This window comes from Artemia sp. Qi Xiang Cuo, chromosome 15 (assembly GCF_049724085.1).
Source record: "Artemia sp. Qi Xiang Cuo chromosome 15, ASM4972408v1, whole genome shotgun sequence".
Taxonomy (NCBI): Eukaryota; Metazoa; Arthropoda; class Branchiopoda; order Anostraca; family Artemiidae; genus Artemia; species Artemia sp. Qi Xiang Cuo.
This window is the reverse complement of record NC_142808.1, coordinates 13,866,652-13,881,673: the sequence shown is the minus strand read 5'-3', so window position 1 is coordinate 13,881,673 and position 15,022 is coordinate 13,866,652. Positions and strand designations below refer to the sequence as shown.

The 15,022-nt window shown below is 36.2% G+C and overlaps 1 protein-coding gene across 1 annotated transcript in view; it reads right to left on the bottom strand.

The window, feature by feature from the left end:
• Positions 1–14,389, bottom strand: part of LOC148943355 (tetraspanin-9-like) — a 57,662-nt gene extending 43,273 nt beyond the window's left edge. Inside the window, exon 1 of the mRNA XM_089101654.1 lies at positions 14,324–14,389. Coding sequence (XP_088957780.1) covers positions 14,324–14,362 — 39 coding nt within the window. The 5' untranslated portion in view covers positions 14,363–14,389. The remainder of the gene's footprint in view (positions 1–14,323) is intronic.
• Between the last annotated feature and the right edge of the window lie 633 nt (positions 14,390–15,022).

The following is a 15,022-nucleotide window of genomic DNA, read 5'->3' as shown; positions in this document are numbered from 1 at the left end:
TGGTCAAAAAGACAGTACTAAAAGCTAAAAGAAGAGTATGGAATGATTTTTCCTTAGAATTAGACGAAAATGTCCCCTCAACAAAGATTCATACCTTTATAAATAAAATGATGGGATGTAACAAAAATACAAGCAGCACAGTCCCATCATTAAGGTCCAGAGACAAAATATTACATACTGATAAAGAAATGGCAGAAGCTTTGGCCGTCAGCTTTGTGAAAACCAAGATTTTGGCGACGATGAAACCCCTCAATTGCAAGCTCCATGAAACAGGCAAGTCAAAGGAGGAATTATTGGTGCGTCTGACAATAACAGAGTTGAATGATGTTCTGGGGGAAGTCAATATTTCATCTGCAGCAAGTGAAGATGAAAATAGTTATAAATGGGTAATTGAGTCTGGAAACGTTTTTAAAACCAAACTGCTTCATATTTATAATCAATCTTGGCAGAGTAGAAGATTTCCGAAGTTATGGAAGCCAGCTATCATTGTACCAGTACCTGAACCAGGAAAACCTGCTGAATGAGCAGTCTTACAGACCTATCTCAATTTTACCGGTCCTCGGTAAACTCTTATAGAAAACAATTCATAATAGACTGGAATAGTTTGTTGAATCTAACCAGTTACTACCAAGGTCCCAATCAAGTTTTTGTTGGGGTAGATATGCTGTGGACAATATGTGGAAGCTGCTATGAGACAATCCACAGAGCAAGGAAAGATTTTAATTGCCGTGTTGGTGGATTTTGAGGCTGCTTTTGACAATGTTGATAAAACTTTACTCGGCAAAACTCTTCAAAATATGGACAACCCAGAGGGGGTTATCAAATTTTTAGATAATTACCTATCTGACAGGCATTATAAAGTTAAGAGTCCATAGAGAATACTGTAATGTCTATCCAGTGCATAAAGGACTCCCGCAGGGGTCTTCACTTACCCCTTAATTGTTCACTTTGTTTCTGTTGGATTTAAAGTTCAGCTCTGATAATGCTTACAAAGCAGAGTTTGCTGACAATCTTTTGATTTGGAGCTCTGGGTCCAATGCAAATGTTATGGCAACAGAATTAAACCAGATTAATGAAAGAGCTATGGGCTTTTTCTGTGGCTTATTCTCTTCTGGTATCAGCATCAAAGACTAAGGCAATTATATTTTACAAAACAAAGGATTTGTCCCTCCCAAAATATGGATGAATGGCAATGAAATTGATTATGACCATTCACCCAAAGTTCTTGGTATCCATTTGGATCAAGGTTTGACTTGGAAAAACCATACTGATTTTGTTAATAAAGAGTCTTGCATGAAAAGGCCTTTTCTTTTAAAACGTTTAGCTACTACTAAATGGGCCAGCTCACCAACAGTCCTACTTGATTTTTACAAAAGGTTTATCCAGTCAAAGATTGAGTATGGTATTGAAGCACGCGGAGGATGTTGCAAAACAAGTTTAGCAAAGTTGGAAAACCTCCAAAACATGGCAATAATAATAGCCCTTGGTTTTCACAACCATACCTAAGTCATAAAGTCTAGGCACTAACTGGTATGCCATCAGTGCAAGAAAGGAGGAACACGCTGGTAATCAAGTATTACACAAAAATCCTTTAGTAATAAAATCAAAAACCTTTAGTAATAATTGTTCAATGAATAATAGCTGGCATATCCACTCTTGGATTCTTTTCACTAAACTAGTTTCCAACTGGAACAGTGAGGCAGGGAGTTGTATTTTACATCTTCAGCCTCCAAATGGAAGTTTAATCCTATTCAAGTATGCACTGAGCTTATAAGGGATAAGAAGTCAAGCTTTCTCCCCACTCAGATTAAGGTAGTTTTCAGACAGAAAGTCAAATGATTACCCTGATTTCCAACAAATCAAGACAGATGGTTAGGTAAAAGGGTCCAAAGCTGCTTCAGCTGCAACAATACCAAGTTACTCTTTGAATATTTGTACAATGCTGCCAAATGGATCTTCCATCCTGACTACTGAGGTTAAAGCTATGAATGAGGCACTTAAGGTAGTTAAAGCAAAAACTCCATTATCAAAAAAGTGTGTTGTCTTCTCAGACTCAAGGTCAGCTTTATAGTTAATTTTTAAAGTGCACAAATCAGCACCTGACTCTGATCTCTACTGCCTTTAAAGCCTTCTCTTTGACCTTCAACAGAGAAATACTATCATCCAAATTCAACACGTTCCAAGTCATCCAGGTATACACTATAATGAAATAGCTTATTTGTTGGCAAATTATACAGTGGATACACCCATTTCTATCAATGCCAGGTCTCTCACTCTATATGACAAAACCCAACATAGAATACCTCAAAAACTGTTCTTACCTCCTATTCTCATCTTCCCATTTTAGGACACTAAGGTTCTTTATTTCAGAATAAAGAGTAACTCTCTGATTTTAAGAAAGGAAGAATATGAATGGAATAAAAGGGACAACCCACACTGCAGGTTTTGTTTAAAATTGTGCCTGAGATCTAACAACAAATAATTTTTGAATGCTGCAGCACAGCTTACCTGACAGCAAATATCAAATGGACATTTGAAAGACTGAAGACAAGTAAAGATATCAACCAGCAATTTAAAGCCAATTATAATGCAACAGATGAAAGATACTTGTACAAAAGCATAATTGATTTTCTCATGGATAATAATATTGTTTGAAGAGACAAAAGTGAGTACAGAAGAGAGCAAGAGCAAGTAGTAAGAGCCATATAGGTACTAGCTGGCCTCCAGGCCTTAAATTGCTGGGAAATGACAGCTTGAGTACTTGCACTTCCCACAAGCCATCCAATTCCACTGTTTCTGATTTTCCTTGTGTTCTGTTATATGAAAACCAAGTGTATTATATTCTTTAACAATTACAGAAAAAAAAACTTATTGATTGTGTTGATGTTGACAGCAAAAAAAGAAAAAGCCTTTTTGTTTATCTGATGGTTGCATTAATTGTGTATTTAGAAGAAACCTCCTAGAAGCCAAAAGGAGTCTATTATAGATTTCAGGTGCTGTTTTTCATAAGAAGAAGAAATTCCAGGGACCAGTCAATCTTTATTATTCATTGGACTCTCTTAAGGAAGATTTCTAGAGGACCATGATAAATTACAAGTTTAAAAGGATTTACAGCTGGTTTCAACCAGGGTGCTAGTAAAATATTTATTTGTAAGGCCTATTCATATGTGCTTCATATTGAAACCTAAGCACCAATTTGGTTAATGCTGGCAGTAAAGTTGCAGTCTATGGTCTTCTTCTTCTATTTAACAGCAGGCGGGCTTTTCAGTAACACTATTTAGCCCTTTTCCTTTTGCTTCACTCTGTGGGCTACAGAGCTACTGGCTTGATTGCCTCATATTTATTAGATATATTCAGATATCTTTCAGCAGATCTTTCGACTCTAGGAGTTCAAATATAAGATGATAGATGTCGATTTCTATACTCTGTGTGCAGGTATAGTTGGCTAGGCTCTTGGCTGATAGTGGGAATTTGTGGTGTTTGAAGTATTTTAACAGTTTAGAAAGCAAGGTATGCTGTGCAGACGTCAGCATATTACATTCAAATAGGCAATGGCCGATTGTTTCATTATTCGTATTACAATACCTGCAAAGAGGGGACAGGGGAATTGAACCACTTGAATTAGAAAGCTTATATGAGAATGCAAGGAAATTTAGTCCATTTGTTCCAGAACGAATTCTATGATAAATTTTAGAAAGATACTTATTGGGACAGGGGGAAAGAATAGGATTAATCTTATTAAAATTAATATCTGATAGCCTCCATCGGTAAATATCTCTAATTGGGATTGGTCTCCCACTTGGCTGGTCAATATTTATAGCATTTTTTGCTATTTCATCAACCTGATGATTACCACTTATGCCAGAGTGGCTAGGAATGTACTGAAAGTAAGTTTTTATGCCACTTGAAGCAAGATTATCAATAATACTGAGACAATGATAAGTGTCAATGTCCAACTTATATTGAGGAGCTGAGGCCAGCAACTCAAGGCTTGATAAAGAGTCGGAATAAATGATAATATTATTCGAATTTTCAATCAAAGATTGGTTTTGCTTAAGGTGTTCTAATGCCATGATTATGGCATTTAACTCAGCAGACATTATAGATAAATTATTAAATAATCTCTCACCCATTGCAATTTTCAGGTGAGGAAGGAAAACACCACTTGCAACCTTCTCATCCATTTTTGACCCATCAACAAATATTTGGAAGTGATTTTTATAGGTAATTGTGTTAAGTTCTGCAAATTTTTTCTGAACAAAAGCAATGGGGGTTAAATCTTTATTCCATTTTGAAAATTCAGTATTTATTATGGGAAATGACCAATTCCATGGAGGGGATTGGGGAAAAGTAGGTGCAATAGACTTTGCTGGTACAGGGAACTTCTTTTGAATATTGGCATACTCATCTGCAATACCTCTATACATGGCTGGATTTCTTAACCAATTATGTAATGTGTGTGAGCTATTTGATTCAATTTTTGTAAGATGTTTTATCAAGAGAAAGCTACGTCTCTCCCTTATTGTTGTTAATCCACTCTCCATAAGCAGAAACTTGGTGCTTGTGGGTTTCCTAAGACCAAATATGAGACGTATTATATCATTTTGTGTTGTTTCAATTTTTTGCATCTGGGTCTTTGCACATGCACCATAGACAATGAGCCCATAGTCAATATGGGGTCTTATATGTGATTTATAAAACTGGAGTAAGGTTTTCTCCTTACAACCCCAGGGTGTGGAAAGAAGTCTTTTTAGTATATTTGCTGTGAAAACATTATGCAATATTTGCTATGGTGTGAAAATATTTTTTTCTGATCATCTTCTTCTTCTGAAAAACAGCACCTGTACCCCAAAATAGACTCCTTTTGGCTTCTAGCAGGTTTTTTTCTGAAAACTTGTAATATGTTGTTCACAGTAGTGATTTTAGGCCTCATTATCTGGGGGGGAAGCAGCTGTCCCCCTTTAATTCTGGTAAAGGAACTTTACTTCTACTTCAGGTTTATGTTCCTCTTTAAAGGTGGTTTCTATTTTTTAGGTTTGTATTGAACCATTTGAAAGCCAGGAAGGTCAGTTTTGGCTGCACTTGGAGGATTTCTTTAACTTCAATCATGATGCAACCTGCATTATCATCAAGAAACTCTTCTAAGGAGGGATTGGACATTTATCCATCCTGTGTAATCATGCTCCTCCCCACTTAATGCATCTATGGACAACTCTGTTGACATCCAGGTAAGGAAAAAGATACTAGAAATTCAGGAATGGCAGCAAAGAAATTCAGCTGAATTCAGTTGAAATGCAGCAAAACCAATTGACATACAAAAAAAAATCGGGAAAGGAAAAATGTAGTTGCAATTGAATAAGCTATATTTTGTAGGTAACAGTGTTCAATTTCTTCTCTGCAATATTTTGGAGTTTAAGGAGACTTTAAAATTTCGGTTGAAATGTGAGCTAGAGGAAGTTCAATTATAATGTAATTTTCTTTCAGCAGTTGTGGATACAGTCCACTTGCCTTGTAAGGGCGCCTTAGAAGAGTTGGTCTGGTATTTATTTTTGTGCAACATTTTTTGTTAATAAATGCAAGTGAGTGGTTTTTCAGGACCTCTTCCATGACAACTTCTATATTTGGAATGATGAGACTAACATTATAACTTGATGTACAAGCACTATTTTGTACATTCTTAAGGAACACAGATAGAAACTCACTATATTAATGTGTTTTCTGTTTGCTACTTGTGATAAAATACAGCTCTAAATTTCTTCATGTGCTTTTTTTGTGCTTTGGAGGTCAACACTTGAAAAGATCTTCCCATGCCACAATTTAGGCATTCCTAATTTTTGACAGCTAAAAAGGTTTAGAAGAATAGGAAAATAAGTCAGCAAACAAAGATTAGAATATTGGAAGCTACAGTGTTGACAGTGGTCAAATATGGTTCTGAAGCATGGGTGCCCTGAAAAGCAGATGAAGATTTGCTAGTTTTTTTCCAGAGAAATTGCCTACACATTGTTCAGGGTAACAAACTGACTGACCATATTTCAAACAGTAGGCTGTATGAAAAGTGTGGTTTTACATTGCTTTCTAGGGCTATAATCATAGGCAGCACAATAGAACTGCCTAAGTAAAGAGCAATGTGGGCACAATGTATTATTTATTTATTTCTTGGTCTTTTTTTTTTTTTTTTTTTTTTTAGAAAGGGTACTTTGTTTCAAAGGAGTTGTCATAGAAACTTTGAAAATGGCTTATTTTATTGAAAATTGGAAGGGCTAGTGCCCTTTTTAATAGTTGTAAGTGATTGGAGGGCAACAAATACCCTTTCCACACCCACCATTTTCCCAAACACATCCAATCAAATGAGAGTAACTTTTTTTTTTAAGAGTAACAAGAGATTGGATGGCAAGCAGCTCTTCTCTCAGGCCCATTCATTTTCCAAATGTATCCAGTCAAAATTCTGAGACAACCATTTTGTTCAGCATAGTAGAACAGTCCAGCAACTATATCTTTAGGGATATTAGGCATATCAACCCCCCACAATTATGCAATTGGCCCATTATGCTTTAAGACTAAATGTTGCTGTAAAATAAATCAAAAGACACTGTGGTAAATGGTTTATGACACCTCAGCAATATATTCAGAACAATTGGGGGTATTAAGTTGAAGCTTTTGGGGATACTACTATTACTACTTATGATCTTACAATTTTGATAAATAAAAAGAGTGTAATTGTATTGAGGTTGTCAAAGAGCATAGATAGAATCTTTTGGGAATGATATTAAGTTTTATTTTTCAGGTCAGCTTCAAAAGCTATAAAATTAAACTAAAAAATACTATTTGTGTCAAGATTAAAAATTGTTTAAAAAGCTTCTCCAACATACAAATAGCTACCCATACTATGGATTCTTATAGTTGAAAACTGAAAAATATACAACATTTTTTTCCCTGAAAAGACTATGTCAATAATAAACATTTTGAGAATTTGCTAAACTGCAATATAGCTGCACAAAAAGATATAGAGGAAAATGAAAAAGTTTGTGATATCTTAGATGCAATGAATGATTTGTTTTGTGAGGAGGAATTAGCAACAGTACTAAAAGGATTAAAAAATAATAAGGCTTCAGGTGCTGATAGTTTGGTAAATGAGTTTCTTAAATATGCTGGCTCTGAGGTTAACATGAGTAGGGCTGATAACCCCTATGCCTTCTCAAGACCAGAATGCAATTTGCACTTTACTGAAAAACAAAACAAATGACCCTGGATTGTCAGTTATATTGACATATACTGATATTTCTTTGTTAAGGTTTTGATAATTTTTCATTTGTGAAATTAAGAAAGGTGAAAACATTTCAGACATATTTTGCTTTCTGTAAAGCACAAATTGTTTTCTGGTCTTGAGAAGGCATAGGGATTATCAGCCACAAAGAAAAATCCTTAGATTACTCCATGCAGCAATTTAAGGTAAACTATTGGTTACTATGGACTGTTTACCTCTTGGTACCCTATTAAGGGCTGAAAATGGAATTTCTACCAGAAGTAATTATTGAATTATGTATTTATCTTTTTTAACTGGCGCATTAATAAAACAGCATACTATTTACTAGGCCAGATACAACCCTAGCCTGTGCCATAGGTTATAAAGAGCTTGGTTAAGCATAGATTAAGATGGAAAAGAGTATTTGTAGAAATTTTCTGCCTATTATAATGGAAAAATTCTAGACAAACTACTTTTGTAATCTTGGAAAGTAGTTAGGTTGGCCAAAATAAAACTTTCAGTAATGAATCCCGGGCCAAAAACATACTACAGGAAGGTATTGCCAAGCAACTATGTTAACCCTCTTCTGATTTTGACATCTTAGAAACTGGCCTGCTTGACAGGTCATATATCTATTGGAATTTAGACAAAATAAAACATTATAATTTAATTTTCAGTTTCATTTTCTATTTTTTTAGTTGTGAAAATTCAATTTCTGTTATTTGAGTAAAATTTTAAGCCATACCAATGGGATTTTCTATATTTAGGAAATGTACTTCCAGATCTTCCAAACCTCATAAACTGGAATTGAGCAAAGTTGTGAAACTGAAAATACTTTTCTTGTACTTCATTTAGACAGAAGATTAATTTTTTAAGGTTTCACTTTCATAAAATAAATATTTTTAAAGGTCATCAAAGATGAGTGCCCACTAGAAGGAGAAGAAATGGGTTTGCAATGTTTGGCTATAATAGTCATTGATCCTTTATATACTAAGGATTAAATATTGACATTTACTACTGTCTACAAAACAGTATAAAGTCATACAAGTGACTTTTTATACCATATTCTGTTATAGAGCAAACATAAAAAAAGTCATACAGACAACTTTTTATACCTCATTCTATCATAAAAGAAACATAAATAAAGTCATACAAATGACTTTTTATACCTCACACTATTATAGAGCAAACATGAATAAAGTAATACAGTGTCTATTTATACCTCATTCTTTTATAGATCCTTTATATACTAAGGATCAAATATTGTCATTTACTGCTATATAGAAAACAGTATACAGTCAAACAAAAGCCAATACCATACTTTCCCTCATTCTTTAGAATTATAAAAATTCATACAGATGACTATTTATACCTCATTCTTTTATAGAGCAAACATAAATAAAGTCATATAGATGACTTTTGATGTCTCCTCTCTTAAAGAGCAGGATGGAAAAAGTCATACAGATGACTTTTTATGCCTCATCTCTTAAGGAGCAGCATGGAAAAAGTCATACAGATAACTTTTTTTGGTTTTCCTTACATATTGTAAAACTTAATGTAGGAATATACAAAGCATATTTTAAATAAAAGTGTATATTTGTTTTCCTATATATGTATATAGTTTTGGTTCTCCCTCTCAAATTACCCTCTCCCTAAGCCTTTTTCTTGAGGCAGATCCTATTTATTTTTAATGCTGAGCATTTTTGGTTTTCCCTCCAAAATTACACCCCCCCCCTACTGTCCTCAGAAATTGGGAACAAGGGGTCTCTAAGCTTTCCTCTTGAGGCAGATCCAATTTATTTTTAATTCTGACTATTTTTGGTTTTCTCTCCAAAATTGCCCTCCCCCCTCTCTCTTGCTCTTTCACACAAGTGTCAATACTGTCATTATGGTAGGACAAGAAGTCATCTGTAATATGTTTTATTGTTTATCTTATATAGAACTGGGGCAGTATAATGTATTCTGTATAAAATTTAGGTGCATCATCTATTATGTCTATATTGAAATATTTTGATTATGGAAAAATAGTGAGATTAAAAAACACTTTTGTTTAAAATGTGTTTTGTATTATTCTTAACTTTTGTTTTATAGTATATAAGTAAAACCAAAAGTCATCTGTATAGCTTTTTCCATGTTGGCCTTATGAGGATGAGGTATAAAAAGTCAACTATATGACTATATTTATGTTTGTCCTAAAATAGAACAAGGTATAAAAAGTCATCTTCATGACTTTTTTCTTATTCTAGGGTAAAAGACCTCTTTTTGGGAAAGACCACTTTTCTTTGGCATTTTGGAAAAATAGCAATGGGTTTTTGGACTACCCTTTTTTTTACTACAGTATGACACAATGCAAGTGTATCTCTCACTAGAGCCAGCCCAGTGGGAGTAATTTGTCATCATAAATCCAATGTGTGGTCTCTGTTTTGACAAGCAAGTGAAATGAAAAAAAAATATATTTAATATTTGTGATTTATAGAATGAAAATCAATAAATAAAAGTTAGATTTTTAGAATCAGAAGAAAATCAGCTTTCTATTAATATGTGAATAATACTGAAACACTAAAAAGATATTTACATCAAAACAGGATAATTGGTATTTCCAAAAAGAGGTCTTTCTAGGTAAGTCAATAAACTAATCATTTTCAGTGAATGATCTTAAATAATTTTAATAATAACCATGTTGTTGCATAGCTTGGATTTTTAGCTATTCATGGGCCTATACAAACCTTTTCAACTCTAATTTGATAACAAGATATGATGTTTTAAGTTTTACATAATTTTGCTCAATTGGATATTGGTCTTTTACCCTAGGCCTATATAATTAGAGAAAACAGAATATTGTCTATGTTTGACTTTATACTCCTTTCTTTACACTAGTAATTGACAATATTCTACTGTTCAGATATAGGCTAAAGAAATAATTTTCTATAATGTCAAATGTAAATAACCCAGAAGGAATGGAGGTTGGCACTTCAAAATGCCTTTCCATGTCACACCTTAGTCTGTAGATCTATCCCTAAAAGCTTCATTTTCCTAACCTTAGAACTTTCCAAGATGGGAAACAGTAGCTTGTCTAGAATTTTACCATATTTTTGTATGAACAACCTATGGCCTAGCTCTATTAGGGGTAGAAGATGGTGAAGTAATTATTGTGGTAGGCTAATTTGGCTACCATTGTATTTGGTAAGCTAGGTGTTGAATGGTACATCTTCTGTTATTGAAGTGTTTCTTTCTCAGGAAAAATTATCATGCAGGGTTAATAATAGGCTAGCCTAACCTACTTCAAAAGATCTTAAATTACCTTAAATTACCTTAAATCGCATCTTCTAGCGACTAAGGTTGCAGGAACCTGTAGATGTCGCCAGGTAGTATTGACAGGAGTTCGTTGCCCAATTCAATAGTGGATCATCACATCCTACACGTATACAGGACAGTTGAATATCACACACTAATAGACCCTAGTGGTGGATGCAGGCTCATCCCACTGCGTCCTCCATGGCTTGTTCCTCCAGTCATGGTCAACGCCAGTCTTGAAGCTGTTAACTGAAGCTGCAGAAACAGTTGAATCGCTCAGTGAATTCCACAACGGAACAACGCGATTGGTGAAGAAGTTGTATTTCTCACGCTTTCTGCTGAATCTTTGGCGGAGTTTTATGGGGTTACCTCGCGCTCTGCTAGACTGGTCCTGTTCGAGAATGGGCTTGATAACACTGCTGTTCATCAACTTATATGCCAAAATTACGTCCCCCTTTTTCTACGGTAGGTCAGAGTTTGCAAATCAAGCTTTTCTAGGCGTTGCTCATATGGGATTTGTTGGTTGGCAAATGGGAGCCTAGTAGCTCTTCTCTGGACTTTTTCCAGCAACTCTGCATCGCATTTAAAGTGGGGTTTGCAACTGCCATCCCAAACTCAAGATGAGGGCGGACAAGGGCTGTGTAAAGCTTCTTAATGACCCTGGGGTGGCGACTAGTCACTGATCGCTTGATTAGGCCTAGGATCTTGTTTGCCTTTGCGGCTTGAGTTCGGCAGTGACTATGGAACTTCAGCTTATTATCTATGATTACCCCGAGATCACGTTCTTCCTCTGCGCTTTGGATGGGTGTTATAGCACCAGTAGAGTCCAACATATGGTAGCTATGGCAAGGGTTGTTCAGTCCAAGATGTAAAACTTTACATTTGCTTGGGTTAAACTCTAGTGTCCAAGTTGAGGCCCATTGGCAGAGGTTTGTTAAGTCTTGTTGCAGGGCATTGCAGTCTTCGTCAGAAGCGGCAGGTCCAAAGAGTTTGGAATCGTCTGCATATAGTTCCAGCAGATTCTGGACAACCTCAGGAGCATCATTAATGTAGAGGTTGAATAAAGTCGGGCCCAACTTAGTTCCCTGTGGAACACCACTTCTGACATTTACTGGTGCCGAGTACACGAGGTTTCCGTTGTGGTCGTAGACTGCAGCAATCTGGATTCTATCAGACAGAAAGCTATGGATCCACTGGGCTACGTCTACATCAATGTGATATGCTGACAGTTTAATCATCAGGTACCGGTGGGACATTTTATCGAAGGCTTTTGCCTGGTCCAGTAGGAACACGTCTACAGGGGATCCCGATTCGATAACCTCAGTGATTGATTCATAAGCTTGGATCAGGTTCGTTTCAATGGACATTCCTTTTCTAAAGCCATGTTGGCCGCTGTAAAGGAGACCATTCCTTGTCATGTGAGCTATAACGGCATCATTGACAATTCCTTCAATCAGCTTAGCAACGACTGAGGTAAGGCTTATGGGCCGGTAGTTCTCTGGCTGGCTTCTGGAACCTTTCTTAAATATTGGAGTTATTGTTGCTGTACGCCAATCAGGTGGTAGTTTCTTTGTCTTCAAAGACAGATTATACAAGGAGCAGAGCGGTTCGGTGACTATATCAGAGATTTCTTTGAGCAGCCTGGGATGGATGCCGTCTGGTCCTTTGGCTTTGTTAGGGTCCAGCTTTGATAGTCTTTTCTTAACCTCTTCAGTCGTGATGATGAGTTTCGGCATAAGATGTTCGATATGTCTGGGGTCAGGACATGAGGGTTCAGCTGATGAGTCTGAGGAGAAGTTCGAAGCGAAGGTAGTGTTAAGCAAGTTTGCTATAGCTTCTGGGTCTTCCAACTTTTTCCCTTCAGCGTTGAATAAGAATGGTATTGATCGCCTGTTCTTATCTTTCTTGGACACATACCTCCAAAATCGTTTAGGGTTTTCCTTTATACTAAAGGCTATCTTCTCCTCATATTCTGCCATAAAATGCCTAGTTAGATGTCTCAACTTATTCCTGGCTCTGGCATAATGCTCCCAGTGTTGTGTGCATACACACTTCTTGTACTTCGAAAGTGCCTTTTTCTTCCTGTTCATGGCTCTTTTAATGGGTCGATCTATGTGAGGCAGTGTTCTAGGTGCCTTGACAAAAGACGTTGAAGTACAAAGCTGCTCAACATGGAGGACGGCGTTCTTGAAATTTAGCCAGGCTTGCTCTATATCATCACTGTTAGTCACTTGATCCCATGCAACCGCCTGTAGTATTTCCCTGATCCTGCTGTAGTTGGTATACGTTCGTTTGGTGCAGTTGTTTGGTGGTTGACTTATTAGCAAGTCATGGGAAATACAGAGGTGATCGCTAGCGCCAATGGGGGGCAGGTAATCAGTATTCACTAGCAGTCCTGGGTTGTTAGTGATTGTCAAGTCTAGTAGAGATGGTATCTGGTTGTTTTTGTAACGGGTTGGCTGATCAATTAATTGGTACAGATTATTATTGCCTAAATATTCCACAAACGGGTTAGTTGCAGTTGAACTTTGATGGTAACCTGCTCCATCCACCCACAAAATATCAGGCATATTTAGATCTCCAATTAAAATAAAATCTTGGTTACAATGCTTAGATGCATGATCAGCTAATTGAGTAAGAGCCCCATAAGAGGCAGCGGCATCTGGGCTGCTTGGGCTTCTATAAACGCATCCTATTAGAAGTGGCTTCCCCCAATAACAATATTAACAAAAACACTCTCAACCCATGGGGAATAATCATGATTCAAAGTCAAATCTCTGACCTGTAATACATCCTTCACATAAACAGCAACGCCTCTTCTGGGGTGAGTTGAGAGATTCGAGAACAGGCGATATCCGGGGATCATGATATGATCATCTTCCAGTGGGGTAGTAGAGTTCTTGGGGGTCAGCTCGCAGATACACAACACATCGTATTCTTCAGCAGTAGTTGTAAGTTTTAGTTCAGGAAGCTTATTTGTCACTGTATCAATGTTCGTGTAAAAAAGCTTCAATAATTTCTTTTGACTAGTCTGTGGAGGGTTACTATAATGTATCACTTTTGGCAAACTCTTGAAACTAATGTCTGATGAGCAAGGGCTCGAGCATGAATGGAAAGCACAACTATTATTGCCACTCTTAAATGAATCACTATCATCGACACTACTACAACTGTGGAAACTATTTACATATGGGCTATCCTCAGGCTATCTGAATATATGGGCTATCTGAATCCATTCCTAAAAGTCTTACTTGCCAAGCTCAGCAAGCAAACTTCCAAAGATAAGAAATGAATCTGCAGTAACATTCATAACTTTGCTCATAACTTCAGCCTCATAAATTTGCTCAATCCTAATCTATGATGTTTCTAAGATCTGCTGATATGTTTCCTAAATTTAAAAAAAATCATTTATATGGCTTAAAATTCAACTCAAATAGCAGGAATTGCATTTTCAGACCTAAAACAAGAGAAAAGGAAACAGATAACTGAAAATTAAGGTAGAATGTTGTTTTGTCAAAATTTTTATACCTATCATGTAGGCAAATTTCAAAGACTTGGAAATCAGAAAAGGGTTAACATAGAAGCTTTGCAATACCTTCCCAGAGTATATTTTTGGCCCTGGATTCATTGCTGAAAAATTCATTTTCCTAACCTAACCCCTTGAAAGATAGCAAAAAAGTAGCTAAACTAGAGTTTTACAAAGTCTGCAAATATTACTTCATAGCTTTTAATTCCATCGTGACATAAGGGTGAAATAGTCATGGCAGCAAATTAATTTTCTTTTACCTTAGACATCATTGACCAACAAAACTTGTTTTTTGACATTTCTTTGATTTCTTCTAAGTAATGGGCTTTTTGCATATTGTCAAATCCGGTGATTGCCAACGTTTTGAGCGAGTGAAAGCTAAGGCCTAAAAAGAGTGATTTTCGCTCGAAAAAAGTATAGTAAAAAACTTTGACTCTTAAGGACCACAGTAAGTCAGCAATGGTTCTGACTGTCCTTCAGTTAAAGATCTTTTTTTTATTCCAATTCATCAATTACAGTTCTGTTTAAGAAGGGAGCCCTCCTTGACTTTTATTTTGAGTGCATTAAAAAATAAGAGCCATATTTTAATGACTTCGATTTATGGAATTTTCTTAACTACATAACCCTTCGTTCCCACATGCTGCGGATTGCGGGAAAACGAAATGCGATATCCGCACTCTTTTTGCGGAAAAATCGCAAATATTTTTGGGAAAAACGCATTTTGAATGTGGAAAAATCCAAGCTAAACAAGTTATTTTTAGATTCTTCTTAGAATGATTCTATCTCCAACTGCAGCTGCTACTGCCCTTGTTTTGCTTCGCAGAAGGAGAAGAAGGGTAACATATTTCACTATTTTGATTAACTTTCTCTCAAGAACCGTCTATGCCCATAAAACAACAGTCTATCTTGCATATAGGCCTTTTGAAATCCAGGTCCCTGGGTCCTTCCCCTCCCTTTTT